The 21,050-nt window shown below is 41.2% G+C and overlaps 2 protein-coding genes across 2 annotated transcripts in view; both read left to right on the forward strand.

Annotated features, from left to right (window-relative positions):
* Window positions 1-2,538: 2,538 nt before the first annotated feature.
* Window positions 2,539-10,906, forward strand: pxdc1b (PX domain containing 1b). The gene is made up of 6 exons (XM_083669677.1): window positions 2,539-2,633; window positions 3,052-3,395; window positions 8,959-9,050; window positions 9,212-9,329; window positions 9,587-9,698; window positions 10,355-10,906. Exons 2-6 carry the CDS (start codon window positions 3,140-3,142, stop codon window positions 10,476-10,478), a joined length of 702 nt encoding a protein of 233 aa, XP_083525803.1. The 5' UTR covers window positions 2,539-2,633; window positions 3,052-3,139; the 3' UTR covers window positions 10,479-10,906.
* A 5,304-nt stretch (window positions 10,907-16,210) lies between these two features.
* Window positions 16,211-21,050, forward strand: part of tmx3b (thioredoxin related transmembrane protein 3b) — a gene marked incomplete at its 5' end in the record, with an annotated part of 34,849 nt that continues 30,009 nt past the window's right edge. Inside the window, 7 exon segments of the mRNA XM_083674417.1 lie at window positions 16,211-16,242; window positions 16,244-16,323; window positions 16,602-16,653; window positions 17,379-17,418; window positions 18,120-18,243; window positions 19,063-19,108; window positions 20,798-20,878. Of these exon segments, the coding sequence (XP_083530543.1) occupies window positions 16,211-16,242; window positions 16,244-16,323; window positions 16,602-16,653; window positions 17,379-17,418; window positions 18,120-18,243; window positions 19,063-19,108; window positions 20,798-20,878 (455 nt within the window).

Consider the following 21,050-nt stretch of genomic DNA (forward strand, 5'->3'; position numbering starts at 1 on the left):
TGAGGGATACTCCAAGCTCATTTGGCTTTAACAGTGCTCAATAACTCGTAAACAGCATAGTAGTAGAGGTCAAAGAAAGCAACTGTATCCTATTAGATATACAGTACATCACCCACAAGCTTGTGTTTAGTATTCCTTCAGCATGTGTACCTCTGATATCATTCATCACATGTAAGCGCGAGCTAAGGATTTATAATTCAAGGGCCCTTTATAGCACATCCACACATCATTTACTGCGCTGTGTCCATCAGATTCCTTATGATAAAAACAGAGACTATTTTGACGTAGAGGCAAGGACTTTGAATATGCTCCAGGGGATTTTTTTATTACAAATCTGTAACATTTTAAAGGGCCAATCTGGGATTGGTACATCCATTGTTTTACTTTTAAATAAATGATATACTGATTGATTATTGAAGAATATAACTTAGAAATGCTGAGTGTGGGTTGCCATATTTTCAGAGACATGCCTAGACGTTTTCATTGGTTACTGTAAAACAGCTGAAGGACCCAAAGAGGGACCAAAGCCGTCACTGAGAATCAGGCTGAAAATCTACATTTTACAACTGATTTGTAACTTGTTTATTACATAATGTTAGCATTATATCATCATCAAATTAAGTTTAACTGGAACCAAAAAAATCCCAAAATAAAACTACACAGTCACACACAGAGTTTATTGTTTCAGAAAAAGTTTTACAGAAGTCCTATTAAATATTAAAGCAATTAATACAGTATCATAATTTATGTCTCCCCCACCAATAATGAAAAATAAAACGAAAATAAAGAAAAGACTTCCAGGAACAGTCAGATATAAAGACGCCATATGTTAAAGAAGCCTCCTTGGGTTACTTTGAATGATAAAGTCATTAGGATGGAAGGTTTTATGTGGCTGTGACACGTGGAAACATTATATTCACCTAACAGGACACATTTTCTTGCTCCTGCAGTGCCTCCATATCCATGGTGGAATGCCCACAGAGGTGCAATTGAGTGCTCAGAGGGAAGATGTGAGCATGTGAACGCAGGCTTTTACACCCCACATCTGTTCTGTTTCATGAAATTCAATGTGTGCATTAGAGGGGGATTGCTTTCTTCAATCTCAATGATACCATCTTCTTCACCATTGAACTAGGGCCCTCTCTTTAACATTCACAGTCATATGTTTAATTACTACTACAGTATGTTGTTTTCTATTCTGTGTGTGTTTGTGTGTGTGTGTGTGTGTGTGTGTGTATGTATGTGTGTTTGCGTGAAGTTAGAGACTAGACATCTATTTTACCACTTATCTTTGCTCACTATAAACTTCCAATTTCCTGTATAGTCAATTATTTTTTATTAATAGCATTTACCAGAACTGCCTGCAGTATTCTTTGAGAATACAGTTGTTATAAATATAGAAGAATCCTCATAATTTGAATTTGTTATGGGTTTCCTGTAAACCTCTTTGAATGGACCCAGCCACTCCTAAAGCACTCAGTGAAACATTACCATGCTGTAATGGTTAATGGGGCATACTGTAGCAGAGGATAACTTACACTCCTCTTTGCTCTGTCCTTTTCTACTCTCACAGAATGAGTGGGTATCCAAAACTATCCAGTATTCTGGTTATTTTCCTTAGGTTTGAATAATATTTTGTTTATGAGGAATGATATTGCCGTACACAATCAAACATGTCTGGAATGCTGTATAAATACATAATGAGATTTGTGTCGCTGTTGGGCATTTGAAGATAAATGATAAACCTCCCAAACAACAGTCCAGAATCCAACACAGCCCAGAATCCTTACACAAGTGGATATACTTCTCACCTCCTCCTTGGCACCTGATCTGACATATAGTCTCTTAATAACTTCATGACCAAGCATTTTGACTGTCTCTGTTTTCTTTTTTTCTATCTCCATGTGATACTCTTTATTTGGTTGCTCTGTAAGTGGCCCTCTTCTGTGCTTCAACTTCTCTTTGAAGATAAAGAAAATAAGATGAGTCGAAGTTTGAGATACAAACCTGACTGCAGGTAGCACTATAGCCTATCTTGGGCATTTTTGTCAATAAACCCAATATTTTTTATCAATAAACTACTGAGCCATTGTTGTCCATGTTAGGCAATTGGTGTTTGTGAAGATACCATAACAATGAAATGTGAGCACCACCTGATTGTCATGACTGTTGTAAAACTTTGTTTGAGGGTTATTCCTCAGACTGATGAGCTACTGTACAAATGAGGTCATAGTTCTTGATCATGAACAAGGGGAAGTTTGTATCACAAGAGGAGCAAAAAAGGGGAACATAACTGTTAAAAATAAATTGATGTACAGTAGAAAAGTGTTGAACTTGAAGCAGCTGTATGGACAATTCGGTCACTCTTCGGGCAGTTGCATTCCTTTCATACTATCCACAGTGTTGACAAGGAAGGGGAAAGAAAAGGAGGGGAGGGAGAGGAGTCAACTTCTGCGAGGGGAGGAAGCCTAGGGATATTTTCTCCCGAGCGACAAAGGCAGTCAACTCTACATTCCAGTCAGTGTGCAGAATGCATGCATTCTCACAGGGCTGACCTCACCAAACTGCCAAGGGATTGAAGGCACGAAGTTAGAACACATCATCGAACATGCAATTCTATAACATCCTATGAGGTACATGAAGATTCAAAAACTATAAACAAAACAGTAAGACGATGAAAAAATACTTATGTGTTTAAGGGAAAGGCAAGCGACTTTTTGAAGGCGTTAATTTAGACTACTGCATACGACCTAAGTCAAATACATATTTTAATAAATTGCTAATTGTTTTTTAAACAATAATCATATCGACTCAGGCTTCGAGTTTCGGGTGATTGTCTTTACGATCAGTTATTTTCTTAACCTGCGTTGTCCGTGCCACGTTTGAGATTGCGTCTGCGATGGGCTGACCAAGCGAAACTGACATCCCTTTTCTGATACAGTGTAGAATGCATACTAGAGTCTGGTTGGAAGTTTTTGAACTGGCCGTTGTCACTATTTGTAACATTTGCCGGGGTTTTCCGTACAGGTTAATGATTCATTTGCTGTAAAGTTATTTTGCCAGGGTGGGCATGATAACGGTGCCAACAACTCCCGCGCCCGACTCCCCTTCTTCAGAATGCTGGACTGACTGTTGAGGAATGGCATCGGCGATATTCGAGGGGACGTCTCTGGTCAACATGTTTGTCAAGGATTGCTGGGTTAACGGAATCCGGAGACTGATCATAAGTCAACGAGGAGAAGAAGAGGAGTTCTTCGAGATCAGAACCGAGTGGTCGGACAGGAACATTTTATACTTACACCGGAGTTATTCCGATTTGGGGAGATTGTTTAAAAGACTGGTTGAATCCTTCCCTGAGGACAGACGAGAACTCTCCAAGTCTCCACTTATAGAAGGTTTGTATTCGGTACTTAAATGCATCTGACATGAGGATGATTATCATTCATTGAATGATATATATATATGTGAACAAAAACAAGGTTAATAGGCTATATTAACACGTTATTTGAGTTACTTTAGGCCTACGAATTAATACCCATCTCTCAAGAGTGCCCATCTCAATGGATATGGATCAAGGATATAGATGAATAAATCAATATATATATATATTATATTGATTTATTCATCTAGATCCATGATCCATATCCATTAAGATGGGCACTCTTGAGAGATGGGTATTAATTTGTAGGCCTAAAGTAACTCAAATAATGTGCTAATATAGCCTATTAACCTTGTTTTTCTTGATCCAGGTAGACCGCTTAATAATTCACAGGGTCCACTTTGGGTGACAAAACCAGACCCATATCACATAGCTGCCCTTTGGACTAGCCTATGATTCACTCAGTACTGTTTAAAGTTCTCAGGAACCAAACAACATACCCGTAACGTCATGGAGGGGTGTGTGTGTTCTCTAGACTGTCAATAATAGGACCGACTCATCTTGCCATCAATACCTTTATCTATCAGCCTGCATTTACTTTACTGATTTGTATAGGTCACATTTAGTTGTGATAGAATACACATCGATTTTTACAATGTTTATACTACATGAGAATTAACTGACAAAGGTCCATGTAGCCTACATTTTGTGAAAAGGTTGGGACAAACAGATGTAGGAGCAGACTTCACCATGATTACTCCATAATAATGTTTATCACAACACTTGAACATTGAAAGACTCAATGTCTCCCTCTATTGAATGTTTGTGGGTCGTTCAATATTCTACTGCTTCAAGTATTTCATTATTTAATTCACCAACATACCCTGTCATTTTAGTTAGTTAGTTATTAACTAAGAAGATGAGTTTAACCTATTTCTCAAGTACAGCATATAGTTTGATAAACCACCAGTACTCACACTGAGGCCTGTTGTATTGGTAAATCTTGTTGAATGGGTAAATTGTAGATTGATCTTTTGGCAAATTGTATCTATCTGTGTGCTGCAGTATTTTTAATTACTGACCACTTAGTTCTGTGATTTTCTCCACAAATTCATCTCTTGCTTATTACTTATGTTTCTATTACCGTAGCCTCCACTAACAGCAAAGCTAAACCTCAACTTACCATTCAACAGGGTGTCTGACTACTACCTGTAGGCCTAGATGATAGGCGGCTTAGATATTGCTAATTTAATTTCTCTCTTGTGACACACACAATTTAATTCCAAACTACTTCACACGTATATGATTATTGGTTGCTATGTGATTGCCTACTTGGCGATTTTACACTCAACTATAAGAATACAGTATACATTTCCTTATTACCCTAGTGATCATTGGACCTATTTCATGCCATGAAAATGTTTTCATGCAATTACTTCTCCTTATTACATGTGTCAAAGTTCCATCTTTGGATCAAACCCACTGCTGCTTAAGTGATCCTATCCCAGAGTAATGGGTAAAGCAGGACCACATACAACTCAAACACACGACCCTGAGGTCTCTCTGTGCCTCTGGTGGCTCTGTCTGTCACAGTGGTGCCCTGACATTGGCATTGCCCAGGCAGGAGGCTGGCAGGACTGCCAGCACGTGCCACGTCTACAATCGCCCTGCACAGCCTCTCTGGCACTTCTCTTTTGTCTGTGCCCGCTCGGGCTAAGTGTGTTTTGGAGAACAGCCTTTTAGTGGCGACTGAAACGCTTTGCTTCCTTCCCCATACACTGGAATAGCTGTGTTGTTGACGATGTGTTCCTCTTCTGCCTCGCTGCCTCTGCCATATGTCATGCATGATTGGAAGAGATACTGGGCTATATGAGTCACATTGCTCCTCTCCATTTTTGTAGTGTCTCATTCCTGTCTTATGTTTTATGAGCTGCAACTGAGAGACAAATGGAAGAAGTCCGGGTATTGAAATGGCGACTTCATCTCAGTGCTACTTCAGTGGTGGTGCTGGTGGCGTATGATCATGTCAGTGATGGATAGCTTGCACCAGATTAATCCCATTCCTCAACCAACTGAATGCCCTTTCTTTAATTTCCACCTCAGCTCGATATTTCATTTACATCCCTCTAATTGCCACTCAGTTGAGAAGTAGCCTGCCGGTAACTTCACTCAATTAAGAAGCTAGCCCTAGCCTCCCAAGCGTTATTTTCCTAGTTTTCTGGCCCTACTCATGTTTTGCTGTTACTGTGCTGTACCTAGGCAACAAGGGAGGCGCGCAGAGGTTTCAGGCTATGAAGTCATCGTGAAAGAAGGGTGGATGATACACATGGCTGGATGAAGGAGTGGGTGCCCTATATTTAGGCTAGTCCCTTGGTCTGTGTTTTCCTTCATCACACTCACATGACATCTGACATGTGACCCTAAAGTGGGCACAGACAGGAAGTGATGATGAACCAGGTTGCATGTGAGCCAGATATGATTGTACCACCCAGGAATCCAGACATGGCTGATTTAGATGCATGGGGGAGAGCTGCTGCACCGAGAGCTGTGTTTAGGACTAAAGTCCACTTATGGAGTGTGATGTTGTTGTGTTACGTTTACTGCTGACTGAGCAGCACAGGAGATGGAACATGCTGATCAACCCAGAGAAGGATTAGAAAGAACATGTTCATTAAATAGGGGAGATGGTGGTTCGGTGATAATACAGTATTGTGCTCACTTGGGGCGCTTTGATCCGCCAGAGTGAAACAGATGACTGTGTAATAACTGTTTGTAGATTGTGTAATAACTGTTTGTAGATTGTGTAATAACTGTTTGTAGATTGTGTGCAGATGACTTGGAATCGTCATGCTTCCTATTATAACTTTGGTCACAGCTCAAGCTCTAATGTATTAGTCAACTGGGTCCCACTTTTATGTAAGTTATGGCAAAACCATGCATTTACATCGGTATTACATCAACAGGTACATTTAGAGTATAAGAACTTTGATACTTGTTTGAGATTTGTGTATTACACATTGAAATTGCCTACTACTACCTAATAACCATGAAGTTACACCCTTTGATCTATGCTTGTAAAGACGCCAGCATCTGTGAAGTCTTTTTCTCCCAACTGATCTTACTACAGTACCTGGTTTAAAATACCATTGCCTGCTGCAGGCTAATTCTTTGCAGTGCACATGGGAACAGCTTGTACAAGAGGACAATTTGACCAATTTGTGCCCATCCTCAGTCATCTGTCAGGCATAATGTCTCCCTCTGGGTGAGGAGGACCACTGGTGCCTCCAGGAAGTTGTGACAGGAAATGGACTCTTCCACAGGAAGTATGAGGAGATGCACTAAAGTACCCTGGTAGAAAGAAACACAGCTGGTTTGAGTTTCAACATATTTTATGGCTTATTTTCAGAGGACCACAACCTATAAATTCATATAAATATAGATAATTGAAATTATAGATAATTGAAAGAGGAAAACATGGCATTCATGTTTTTGTGTCCTTTTAAAAAAATTACAGCCTTGTTTTAGCATTCCATGCCAGACATCATGTTTCCATATCAACGGAGAGATCTTGTGGACATACTTTTATCTGTTTACACAGAAGTGTGGTTGCACTTTATGTCTCTAAGGACAGTTTATGTTTTTTCATTTGAGATGCTAACCACTTTGTGCGGCATTGATTCATATTTCCCCTAAGCATTTACCTCAACATTAATATCTACAGTATGAACTGAGGGTTCTAGCCTAAGATAAAGAAAAAAATACCATATGATATTCAAAATAGTATAGCCATCACTGTGACCTTGTTGAGATCAGGCTTTCCTAGTTTGGAAAGCCTGGGGAAATCCTTTATAGAAAGTAGCTACAAAGGGGTGGAAATCTGTTTGAAACGAGTGACACCTCGCTACATGTTAAACCAATCAAATACCTTTCCTTCAAGTTTTCTTCCATTTTCTTCAATGTTGCAAGCTGTAAAAAAGTCCTACCAGGTTGTAAAAGACGACACACATAACAAAAAGCAACCATTCTACGCGCAGGTGGGGGGAGGGTTCTTGGAATGTAACATCCAATGAAATTGTGAGCACATTCTCCCATCGCTCTGTCCAGTTCAATCCAAGCCAGAACGGCAAATAAAAAAGACCTCAAAAAGAGGCGTGAAAACAACGTGATTTAAAGGTATGGCTATCCGAAACTACCTACACTGTAACTTTTCTGCAGTGAAACCGCCTGGAAACACTATCCACAAGCACAAGGTTTGATGAAAAACCACAATAAACCTCTATCCTCAGACAAAACATGATTTACAGTATAGTTATAGTTTGGGTCATGATTAATCTTTTATAGCATATTGCCAATTTGGACAACAGAGCTCTTTATCACTAGAGCACAAGAACATCATCTTGAAACACTGAACTACACAGTCTGGGAGGGAGAGTCTTTAAGGGGGTGAGCTGCTAGTGATGATTTAATGGCTTAATCACTCCTTGCAACACCTGGGACATGATGTCATCACCGTCGGCCATTGTAAATGAATTGGGCTGATACACCAGCAGAGGGTCGGTCTCACATCCTCTTATCTCACAGCCCAAAGGGAGTAGCTTGCTTTGTGCAAACGAGTTGCATCAGGCAGTGATACCTCATAGATGTTTTCTACATATTCATCATCATCGGCCTCACCATTATCGTCAGCATGACCATAAATGAGGTTTTAGGATGTTTGGGAGATATGGTCAAAGTGACTAATGTGTCATATGGGCAGTCTTGTGTTTTTGTGTGGCTTTAGTATTGTTTCACTTCCCCTTATTCCCTGTTAAAGGATGAGTAAGGATAACACTCACTCCAACTCAGAACTTTCCTCTTGTTTTTGGAATTTAGAGATCAGCTGCATCACTGGTGCATCTCGAGCTCAGAGTCTCAGAGTCAGCACGTGACTAGTATTTCAGTAGATGCTCCCCGTGCTGCAGTTACCCACCATCTGCCATTATTGCTTTTAGAACTGCATATTTTAAAGCATTTCATGATCCATTGCTGAAGGTTGGAATGATATTTTACACTCGCGTGCTATGCCAACATAAAAAAGTATATTTATGTCTCGCTTTCTGTTTAAAGGGTAAAGATTATGGGGGCATTGTGAATAAAAAGGTTATTGCATCAACTGATTAGCACCTTTTCACTTGCATTTGGGGCAACCTTTTAACAGAGCTAGGTGTGATTCAGGCCCTCGCATTCAGTTTTTGTGTGTGCTGGCCTGATGAGAGATAAGACACTAGCGGACACAAAGGTCAAAGCGGCTGATCTTTGCTATGGTCGATGCACAGATATAGTGTTCCATGTGCTCTTACCTAGTCGGTGGGTTGTTTTGGGATGAAAGCTCTGACTCTCTCAAAATGTAACTGTCTCGTGGCTTATGTTTTATTATTGGACTTGTTTTGTACTTCCTGGATTGAACCCAAGTCAGTTTGAGACTAATTCACCTAAATGTTTACCTCAGCTGATAGCCTCTCGGTTTTGTGAGACTACTTGTAAGAAGGTGTTTTGAATATCCATAGTAGTTGAGCTGTCATGTTTGTGTTATTATTCAGGGCTGGTGAAGATTAAAGAGGCACATGACATTGAGATGAAGCTGAACGAGGTGGAGAGGCTACTGAAGAACGCTATCATCATGCCCTGGAAGGTGGGTCTCACCTTCAACCTCAATGAACTCTCGGGAATTACAGACACACTATGATTCATATAATCATGTTTCCTTCAGACAGATATGTAAAGTATGTGTCTCATACAGCTTGTCCGTACATTCGCTACTGTACATTTGCGAAAAAATAACTTCTGTCACAGTATTCAAGGTCAGAGGTGATGTTGACGTTCTTTGAGCGATCACCGCTGGACCAGGTGCTAAAGAATGACAACGTCCACAAGATCCAGCCCTGCTTTCAAAGTCCAATCAAGATATCAGGTACGCCATTACTGTGGGGTACTTGGCCAAGACCAAGACCAATGTTGCTGACAGACCAACACTACATACATACGTGTCATCACTTTTTATCTCCCATACGTCTATAAACCAATGCAGCTCAACAACAATAGTACGTTCCACTTGGCATCTGAACCGACATACCTCTGAGTAGTGGTTCATTTCCTTTACTGTGAGATGTTTTGCTGATGCTTTCCCCACCGGTTGATGTGACCGTGTGTCTGTCCTGTGCCTTACAGAGATCATGCGGTCTAATGGCTTCTGTTTGGCCAACACTGAGACCATCGTGTTTGACGAGAGTCTGCCCCAGGACAAAGAGAGACCTTCGTCCACCGACTCTGCAGAACACCTGTGAGTATTTACTCACTGTTAAACCAATTAGCTTCCACTTGCCAGTCAATAGCAACTCCAACCTACTGTATATCATAAACAAATATCATTCATTTTGTATTGATTTATCCCATTGTTCAGTAATGACAGACTATCCAATGTTACTTTGTCTATACATTCCTTTTACTAATACGAGTGGCTGGTTATGTATGCCCTTTTGCCTGCATATACACATGCCTGTGTGTGTGTGTGTGTGTGTGTGTGTGTGTGAGTAAAGTTCCTTGAATGTGAGTCCCCCTCCCCAGGAAGTGTCTCTGTGCACCTCTTCCTTCCCTGGGTGTGTGTAGGAAGCAAGGGAGGGACATTTACAGCACACAGGCCCCTTTTCCCAGCCACATTTCACCAGACACTTTACATCATACAAGTGCATATTACACAATTTCATAGTACCCTTTAAGTTTCAATTGCATTCATAACAGAATTGAGGAATTTAGACTAAATGAAATAATGTAAGGAGTGTTTGAAGTCAAATAAAAAAATAATCTAAATATATATATAATATTATAGCTTTTCTGTATGTATTCAGTGTATTTGAACCATGTTGTAGTTGCTTTGTCTTTGCACTGTAAGGTTTTACCCAGTCCTTTGATTGACGTTGTCTGATTTTCCTCCCACAGGTATGAGGAAGGCACAGAGTTCCTGACAACAGAACCAGACATCTGTGATGAGGACCCAGAGGCCTATGTCACCAACCTGTCCTACTACCACCTGGTCCCCTTCGAGACAGACATTCTGGAGTGAGGAGCCGCAGAGGCCTGCTCCTCGCCGGTGTATATGCTGTCAGTGAAGAACACTTGCTATGTGGCCCAGCTGTGCAGCTGTGCAAAAGCCCGTCTAGCTAATACCTACAAAGGCTAGCTGTGCACTACACAGTACCTGTAACTGCAGCAACCTTCTCTGCTGCTGCTGCTGCTGCTTGGGCCAGCATTCGCCATGGCAGCTTTTGACTTTCAATTGTTGGATGGGGGAGCAGATCTTGAAGTAGCAGACAGAGTGTATAGAAAGACTGAAAGGGATATACTGTAATACAGTATCACAGGCTTCCAATGTCTAATATCACTGTCTGTGACATCACCACCGTGCCTCATCATCCACAATCCTCACACTATGTATGTCTCAAGATAATGTCAAGGAGCTAAATTCATGAGAAGTGGTGTTGCAGTGCTACTCCTTCATACAATAACTATGTACAGTATGTGTGCAGTGCTCAGCCTTGAACTGTAGTGTTGTCAGTATTATGACAGATTATTGTTTTCTGTCAAGTTATAGCTTCACTCTCTCTAATCCTTTGGATTAGATGGGAAATGTGCTTTTTTTAGGACTATGTGACATTGCCACACCAGAGGTATTGTCAGGATGATAGGTCTGGTTATGTGTTTGAAACTGAAATCATATGTTGATAAGGAATCAAAATGCTTTAAAGATTTTGTCATATTCTTACCGAATTTATGAAATTGGTTTGAGAAATAGCAATGGGTGAATTATCTCTATTCTGAGTCAGATCATCTGATGCACAGTGTAAACAAGCAGTATTTTGCTGTTCAAGCAAGGCCTGTTGTGGTGTAATAAGCAGTTCTTGTGAGCTGAGCAGCTCAGACAGCTGACTACAGTCTCAGTGTGGGAGTCTACAGCCCTGCCCTTCACTAAAGGAACAAGTCCTCTCTTTATCTAAAGACAACAAATGGCCATGCTGTGTGGAAAACCACGGTATAGGGAAATTGTTAAACTGAGGCACACATTGGACTGACATTTTTTTGTCACTATTGGTATATGGCAGCTGAAGACAGGAATGAGTCGTGCAGTCAAACTTCAATTGTTAACATCCCCAGGCCTTCTTCATATCATTAATGAAGCCATCATTTTGACATCTTTTTGGCCATGACAAATGTTTTCAACGTGGCATGCATTCCCCTTGCCCATCTCTGTATTCAGAATCAAATGAAAGATAAAAGTAAATAAACAATCCGCTAAACATTTGTTTCTCCTGAAGGATGTCCAGCTGCCTGCACATTTAGCTATCCTGTGGCTGGGTAGCGACTGTCGTATTATTTGCTCAGAATGTTTCCCTGCAGAAGTTAATCTGTTTGGGAAGCTGTAGCAGCTTTTGGCCCTCTGGTTATTGGGTAGCATCCTTGCTCTGCACAGTTCTGTAGCCGCAGGGGTTTGCCCCCTTTTGAATACACAGGCTCTGAACTCTCAGAAACTTGGCACATGGGGCCTTACCCCAGACTCCCGTCTCTATGAGTCTGTTTAGTAACACAGTCATGCCCACCACTCACCCCGTGAGAAAGTAGCGCTCTTTCTCAGGGTGTGAAAACAGTCCCAACTCTTTTCTGTCTGTTTTTCTTTCTCTGTTTTATCTAAGGCAGAAAGTCTACCTAGGAGGAAAAGAAGCACATGATAGAAATGTTCTTTGGAGGCACTGGATGTTGTATTGAGAAATGGCACAAATTGATTCTTCAAGCTTCCTGGTAGAGAATGCTAATGCTGCCACCACTGACTCTATGCTAGAAAGGGACTGGAGTTTTTCTCTAGAGGATCACAAAGAGGAAACAATTCTGTCTGTATGGATCTGCAGAATGGACATGCATGTTCAGAGTCTCAGTCTGGACACATTAGATTGCCTTATGATGAACCCTGTGCATGCACCATAGCTAAACGGTACTCAACCAATCCTGTGTGGCCTCAGGAGGACCCAACCAATCACCAGTACTCTGGCCTCAGCCAAACTCTTGGAACACACTGATGTGTCCACATTATCATACTTAGGCGTAATAATTCAGAAGAGGATGCTTTATTTTACAATGAGAATCTAATTTAATATAATGTTAAAGAGGTTATTTATTTTTCTAGTCACAATGTATGACAGACTGGCTCTTGTATTGCTAAGCTAACCATGCTTTGCCGTAACCTCATGTTTATATGCTTACGGCCAGTGTGAGCTCTTTGGGGTGATGTAGAACTGTGGTAGCCAAGGGTTGAACAGATGTATTTCTCAATTTGGTGCAATGAACCTTGGTTATACATCCAACATGTTATGTATTTGGACCCCTGAAACATATCCGCTCAGTATTATTCATTATATAAATGCTTATATAGAATCCTCAATGCTTCTGTCAGTCATTGGCAGGTTATATGTAACAATTCTATTAAATATGTTTTCCAATGAATGTGTGTCACTATGTCATTAATGATTTGTGTGGATATATGTGACACCTCAATTGAAGAGATGACAAATCAACAGGTACTGTAGCTGATGGAGCATAGTTTTTAGTTGGGTGTAACAGTGCCACCTTGTGGTAAGTATTAGCACTCTCCAGGAAAATGTAAATGAGATGAGTATGTATATGGAACTGACCATTATATAAGCTATTATAGTAACACACATCAATTAATGTTGGATATACATTTTACTTGTGCAAAGCCAAACATCAATGAAAACCTCACATGCTCTGTGGTCCTTGAATGTTCATGAATAGCACTGACTACTACAAAATAGTTTAACCAGTCTACTATAAACTTTGAATGCATTCTTCAAGATAATTTGGTTCCATGGTGGTAGAAGCCCTATGTGACTGTACATGAAGCAAAACATATGGTATCTTTATCTATGTCTCATGCCTCTTGCTCTCTCTGTCTCAATCAAGACACATACACTCCTGACGGTTATTCCAGGTATTCGGGGCACAAACTGTGGAAAGCTGTAGTGGGGGAAGAAAAATATAATATTATACAATCAATGTACACAAACAACAAGTGTGCGGTTAACATTGGCAATAACCACACAGATTTCTTTCCTCTGGGCTGTAGGGTGAGAGAGGGATGCAGCTTGAGCCCCAACTCTTCAATATACTGTATACATTAATGGACTGGTGAAGGCACTAGAACAATCTGCAGCACTACTCTGAGGTCAAATGTCTTGTGTTTGCGGAGGATCTGGTGCTGCTGTCTCTAATCCAAGAGGGCCTACAGAAGCACCTAGATCTTCTGCACAGATTCTGTCAGACCTGGGCCCTGACAGTGAATCTTAATAAGACAAAAATAATGGTGTCCCAAAAATGGTTCAAATGCCAGGACCACAGATACAAATTCTATTTAGACACTGTTGCCCTAGAGCACACAAATAACTATACTTCACAGTACCTGTACACACAGCACTTCAAGGCTCTGAACGATCTGAGAGCCAAGGTAAGGAGGGTCTTCTACACCTTAAAAAGGAACATAAAACTTTACAGAAAAGAGTTCTGTTAAATTCTACAACCACCTAAAAGGAAGCGATGCCCAAACCTTCCATCACAAAGCCCTAACCTGCCAAGAGATTAACCTAGAGAGGAGTCCCCTCAGCTAGCTGGTTCTGGGGCTTTGTTCACAAATACAAACAGACCCCACAGAGCCCCAGGGCAGCAACACAATTAGACCCAATCAAATCATGAGGAAATCAAAAGAAAGTTATTTGACACATTGGAAAGAATTAACCAAAAACTGAAGAAATTTGAATGTTATCTGGCCCTAAACAGAGAGTGGCAGAATACCTGACTATTATGATTGACCCAAAACTAAGGAAGACTGACTATATACAGACTGGGTGAGCATAGCCTTGCTATTGAGAGAGGCCGCCATAGGCAGACCTGGCTCTCAACTCCGGCCTATGCGACTGGATACTGAATTTCCTGTCGGACCAACGACAGGTAGTGAGAATGGGCTCAAAGACCTCCACCCCCCTGACCCTCAACACAGGAGCCCCCCACGGCTGTGTCCTGAGTCCCCTCCTCTACTCCCTGTACACCCACGACTGCGTGGCCACTCATGGCTCCAACTCTGTGATCAAATTCGCTGATGACACCACAGTGATTGGCCTGATCACAGACGGCGATGAGACGGCCTACAGGAGAGAGGTCGACCGCCTGGCCCAGTACAGCCAGGAGAACAACCTCTCTCTCAACACCGACAAGACCAAGGAGCTGGTGGTGGACGTCGGGAAGAAAGGCCGGGAACAGGACCCTATCACCATCAACGGGTCCGTAGTAGAGAGGGTCAACAGTTTCAAGTTCCTTGGTGTCCATATTTCCGAAGACCTCACCTGGGACGAGCACACCAATCAGGTAGTGAAAAAGGCTCAGCAGCGCCTCTTCCACCTCAGGCGGCTGAGGAAGGTTGGCATGGGGCCCAAGATCCTGCGTACCTTCTACAGGGGCACTACAGTGCCTGGCACGGCAACTGCACCGCCCTCAACCGCAAGGCGCTGCAGAAGGTGGTGCGGACAGCTAAGTGCATCAGTGGATGTGAGTTTCCCTCCATCCAGGACATATACAGCAAACGATGTGTCAGCAAAGCCCGGAGGATCATCAGAAACCCCAGCCACCCCAATCACAGCCTGTTTGAACTGAACGTCAAAAAAGACGGAGCCTCCTCCAGAGCCTCAGGGCCAAAACTCAGAGGCTCTCCAACAGCTACTTCCCCCAGGCCATCAGGCTCATGAACAAGCCTACCCCGAACCCATATCTTTACTCCCAGCACTCCCACAGAATGGACTCTACCAGCACATAGTCACTTTAACAACACCTCTTACACCAACAGCACAGTGCAATAATAATGACATTCCACTGAACCACTTTACTTTTTTTACTCTACGATTATACTGAAATTATGTCATGTCTACTGTCTTGTGTCCCCAACAATCGTCACTGTCCAACCGTCTCACTTATATTGTACTATGTCACTTATTGTCTTGTCCTTACCTCATTGCACTACTGCGTATTTGTATTATTTGTATTGTATGCTGCATTGTCAAGGAACCGACCCCAAGAATTTTACTCCCTGCACTCGTGTATAAACTTGAACTTGAACTTGAACTTGAAGACAGGCTATGTGCCCACTCCACACAAAACGTGCTGGAAACTGAGCTGAGCACATATTTTCCCCAGATCACACAGACCCACAAATAATGTGAAAAATGAAATTTTTATAAACTCCTGTATGTGTTATGTGAAATACAGCAGTGTGCAATCATGGAAGCTTAATTTGTGACCTGTTGCCATAAGAAAAGGGCAACAAACTGTACATAGTAAGTCATATAACATTTGAAATGTCTTTATTCTTTTGAAACTTTTGTGTGTGTAATGTTTCCCATAAATGTCTGATTGTTTATTTACATTTATACTTGAAATGTCTTTATTCTTTTGAAAATGTTTGTGTGTGTGTATTGTTAACTGTTAATTTGTTATTGTTTATTTCACTTGCTTGGCAATGTAAACATTTGTTTCCCTTGCCAATAAAGCTCCTTTGAATTGAAATTGAATTGGATTGAGAGGAAAGAGAGAGAGAGATGAAAAGACACATTGTGGAAAAGTAAGATAATTCTTACATTTATTAACAATACAGGCATTTGTCATTTAAAGAGTCGTAGTGGACATAAAATCATATTTAATCGGGCATCATTGTAAATTATCAGAGGACGCTTCCGATTTACAGAAATGCAGCGTAGTCACAGCGCATGCGCAGAGAGACAGGATTTACCTCTGTATTTCCTGCTTGATATTTCCACTCGGAGCGATGGCAGAAGTGAAAGCCACCTTGATTTGTGCAGGTACTTACACTTTCTGAACGATTTGATTGTGTCCATTGATAAGTATATCCCGGCAATACCTTAGCAATTGGTCTGATAGCTAGCTTTACTGGAATTCTACTACAGAATTCACGGATAGTAGCTAAAGGCGCTAGCTAACTAGCTGATGGTGCATCATGAGGTTGAAACCTAAAGGCAGCAGCATCTCAAATTGCTCAGCATTTTAAAATCCGTACAAAAATGTGTTGTTAGTGAGTTTATTTATTCATGTACTGTTATTTCTGTTTCTGTCATTGAAGCGTTTTTTCTAAGTTCAGCTGTGCTTGCAATTGTTGAAGATCTCGACGACACGTAAGTGATCCCATTTATTTTGATTGTGGCAGCTTCCTGACTGTTCACCAACATTGATAATTGTGTCCCCATACGCATGAAAATTGACAAGCCAACAACAAACAGAACTGCTCACGATTTGGTGATTCTTCAAGACTGCACTCATGTTCTTTAGCTGTTCAGGTCCATAAGGGTTGAAGCTGAACACATTATATATCATTCAAGAAATTTGTATTATTTTCCAATTTCTTTTTAGGAGCATCCACTTTATTGTAATTTCGAAAGTATCTCTTGCAAATATCATAGAATATCACCCCTGTTATATCTCAGTGTGTATGTGCAGGGCACAACCCAGCGCTGTGTTTAATAGTAGTTCAATGTGTTCATGTGAAATGACATTTAAATACATGAGTAAGAACATGGAATAGAATATTCCTGTAGGCTACTTCTAGTAAACTCCTACAGTAGAAGTATGACCCATCCAAGGGTGTGTCCAATCCCATCACCTCCTTGTTGCATGATGTCTCATTCACCCATCAAGACTGTGGATCTATAAAAAAACAAAAACACATTGATTGTTCAAATTGAATAGCTTTGTTACGTAGTTGATAAGAAAAAAGCATGGATTGTTTTAATTGAATATACTCGTTTTTTTTATTTTTTTTATTTGTTTTGTAACAGTTGATTAAAAGAAAAGCTATAGCTACAACGTAAGAAAATATAGTATTGATTTAGTTTCTTTTCAGATTTAAAGACACCAGAGTGGGCGATGTCTGGCTGGTTGATGTGAGTCCTGTGTTTGCAAAAATACACACACACACACTAACGACTAACAAGGCTGTCTGGATCCATTCAGCTCTGCTTTTACACCCTGTCCTGACACTACTGTCCAGCTCATCCCTTACGGAAGTAGCAGTAGCAGTGGTGGAGGGTGGGATGAAGTGAGGTGGGGAGGGTCTGGGGGAGAGAGAGGGGAGTGGGGGTTGCAGTGTGTGTTTTAGTCAATGAGAAGTCATGCATGGCGGGCAAGGCCGGGAGGCTCGGAGTGGTTTACCCTAGAGTTCATGTCTGGGGCCTGAGCAAATCCAGCTGGCACAGAAGCCGCTTTCACTCCTAGTCTGGACAGGGAGGGCCAGTGTGAGCACTGGGGGGAGATGATCAAAGTGACAGTAGTTTTACACCAATGTGGATCACTATGGGCGCAGGCTCACACACAGAACCCCACTCCTGTACACTTGTACAATACAGGGCTAGGCTATTTTCATACTGAACAATGAGGCTAGAAAAGCCTAAAAATGCAAACTCAAGGACAGCACCTCCACACCCAATAGATATATTACACTCGTACTGCTATACCTTTACAACTGACTGTTGTGTGTTTTGAATGTCTTGAGTTCTGAGTATTTTTATGTAATGTAGATAATGTGTGTTATGAGATGCTGGTTGCTTTTTGACTAAGCGAGAGTTCTGTGCCTTGCGCCTTGCAGTTCTATGCACCATGGTGTGGCTACTGTAAAAAACTGGAGCCTGTGTGGTATGATGTCGGGGCTGAGTTGAAAAGCTCTGGGTCGCCGGTCCGGGTGGGCAAGATGGATGCCACAGCATACTCTGGTGAGTCGATGTTACAGTGACCATATGTTAAAGGGTCTTCCCATGCGCCAATTAATTGCTTATAGCTTTACTTACTGAACATTACGCCTAGATTGTCTAAGTACATTTGAACAACCACAGCATCTGAGAAAGCCGACTGTAGACCCACATGGTTAAAAACATACTAGTGGTATTTGCTGTTAGAGTGTTTACCAACATATGTCTCTTCCTCTTGACTGAGTGTTCAGCAGTGTGGTTTAGCAATTTCCTGTGGCCCAATCAAAACTCTTATTTTCTGTATAAAATCCTATAAAATCCAATTAAGCTTGTATCAGTTTCACCTAGCTGTTGAAGATACTGTATTCCTAATGTCAAAACCTAAGTCTGCAGTTCATGGGATCTGTTCTTCTCTTGTTCTCATGTTGACCCCAAGCCTCTTACTCTGGCTAATCATACAAGACCAGATTAACGTTCCAGGGGCTAGATTACATGACAGTCACTGTCTTTACACGGTGTCTAGGATTAACTAAAAGGCTATTTAGAACCCATAAGCAGGTGACAACAGCTTTCAGGGATTACTGGATGTGCATTCTGAGGATTCTTGGAAAGTGTAGTGGAGACCAGGCCAATAAACTTAGGATCACGGCTTCTGTTGTCAGCATGTAGTGGTGCCTCAACAGCAATGGACCCAGTCTGTGCTTGTTGTTCCATAAGGATTATTCAAACTCCTCTTGTTTTCTTAGATAAGAGTGAAAACTGAAAATAGATTGGATTCTAAAAAGTCCCTAAATATGAAAGATTTTACGCTGTTGCTTGAGATATTGCCGTTATTTCTTACAGGTATGGCCTCAGAGTTTGGAGTACGAGGATACCCCACAATCAAATTGTAAGTCCTTTTTGGCAGTTCTTAATAGATTTCAACAACTACAGTTATGACACAATCTCATCACACTGGTATTTGTACGTTGACATTGAGCATTGCAGTGTGTCGGTAGTAGTTTTCCAATACAAAAGGAATCCTATTATTTTCACTTCACAATAATCACACTCCTTAACTAAACTCTACTGAGTCTTCCATTGTGGTTCATCAGCATCTAGCCTAACAATGAGGCTTAGGCTTACCCATGGGGACTTAGGTGTTATTGAGACTTACCCTGAGGCTAACACATAGTCTAATTGTATTAAGAAATGATGATTTAATATTTGTTATACCACACTTAGTGATTAATCATGACATTCTGATTGGCTGAAGAGACATTCTGGAGTGTGCATAATTTTTTGATAACCGTAGCAGTAATGTTAGTGTGCTCTACATTGAAGCACAAAGTGACTGACAACAAAGTCACAAAGCCAACTCTGGAAACCGCACAAACCTAAACATGATGCGTTGTATACCGAGGTCCAACTAGGGGAAAAGGGGAATGTGATCAAAACTGGTACTCGTATATTGTTGCCGGACGAACAATGCAGTCTGGTCTGCAAGTGGCTCTTGTTGCGTTTATTATGTCTGGTTGGCTAGAAGCTAGGTAGCTGGCTAAGAGCTCAATTAAAAGTGTGAAGGCTGCGCCTCGGGCTGTTTGACACTTCCGCGTCGTGGATTATTTCCCTATGAGCCTCATCTTAACCTCATCACTCATTATCCCTTACATAATGTTCCTCTGCAGTTTAGCATAAGGCTATTTGTTCAAAATTAAAGCATGGCACAGACCACTTTAGACTAATAAGGTGACACATTCTAATGTTTTTACTAGAAACAAAAAACATTTATTTTCCTGGTCTTTTGTAGAACATCATATTAGGCACGGTTCTATTTCAGTGAGCTCATTTTCTAAACTTCCTAGGGTCACAGCGGGGCCATATCACATTAAACCAAGCGAGTGATGAAATATTCTCGAGGACTGTTGGGAAACATCCTTGGAGGGAAAAAGATTGAGACTGAGAGCTTCATTTGCTGCAGCGTTCATTAGAATAGATCAAAATAGCCTTGTGTACTGCCGTAACCTTAGAGAACACTCCTTGATGAATTCTACTTAGTCCTAGGGGTCGTCAGAATGGCAGTATATCATGGTAGACCATGTCAACGTAGGGAATAGGATCTGTGTTTTCACACCTGTACTTATTGGAAAGGGTCTAAAGCCCAGAGCAAATGGAAGGGAAGTCTTGATCTCAGGATGTAGGAGATCTTCTCCTGATGAAAACACATTGACCCCAGACCTCTTGCTGTTCGGACTCAGGTTGTTTTTGAGTTGGAGGGCTTTGAGCCTTACTTACAGGAGGAAAACAGAGAACAGATGATTTTAGCTTTGGCATTTTTTTTTTCTTTTTTTTTTGCCCCTTTTATCTTTGGCATTTCCATCATGTTTTTCACAGTATTACAACCTCCTCTGACAAGCCAATTCAATCTGATGCAAAGTGCTTTGTCAGCATGTGGGAACATACAAACACTGAAATGTTGTTTTCTCTGTCTTGTTGTTCTCTTATGCAAATGTATTCTTCTATCCCACACTACCCTAAATTAACTTTCTTATCATTACCCTAAAATAAATGAATATCTCTCTCACCTCCTTTCTCTCAGGCTAAAGGGTGATCTGGCCTATAATTACAAGGGACCAAGGACAAAGGATGACATCATAGAATTTGCCAACAGGGTAGCAGGGTAAGTCGCAGGATTCTTACTGAATATTCAAACATCTCGTAAAGTGAGAAAGCTCTCAATGTCACACCAGAACTTTGACGACCAGTGTCTGTGACACTCCTCTGCCTCCAGGGCCCAGTATTTAAAAACTTTTAATCTGGATCAGAATGATTCTGTAATCCCCTTTTTTGCT

This window comes from Argentina silus, assembly GCF_951799395.1.
Source record: "Argentina silus genome assembly, chromosome: 1".
Lineage (NCBI taxonomy): Eukaryota > Metazoa > Chordata > Actinopteri > Argentiniformes > Argentinidae > Argentina > Argentina silus.

What these genes read in the sequence shown, in the direction of transcription:
- pxdc1b (XM_083669677.1), top strand. Translation starts at nt 3,140, where the DNA reads ATGGCATCGGCGATATTCGAGGGGACGTCTCTGGTCAACATGTTTGTC. An exon ending in CAAGTCTCCACTTATAGAAG is followed by an intron (nt 3,396 to 8,958) that starts GTTTGTATTCGG and finishes GTTATTATTCAG; the next exon opens with GGCTGGTGAAGATTAAAGAG. An exon ending in ACCGACTCTGCAGAACACCT is followed by an intron (nt 9,699 to 10,354) that starts GTGAGTATTTAC and finishes TTCCTCCCACAG; the next exon opens with GTATGAGGAAGGCACAGAGT.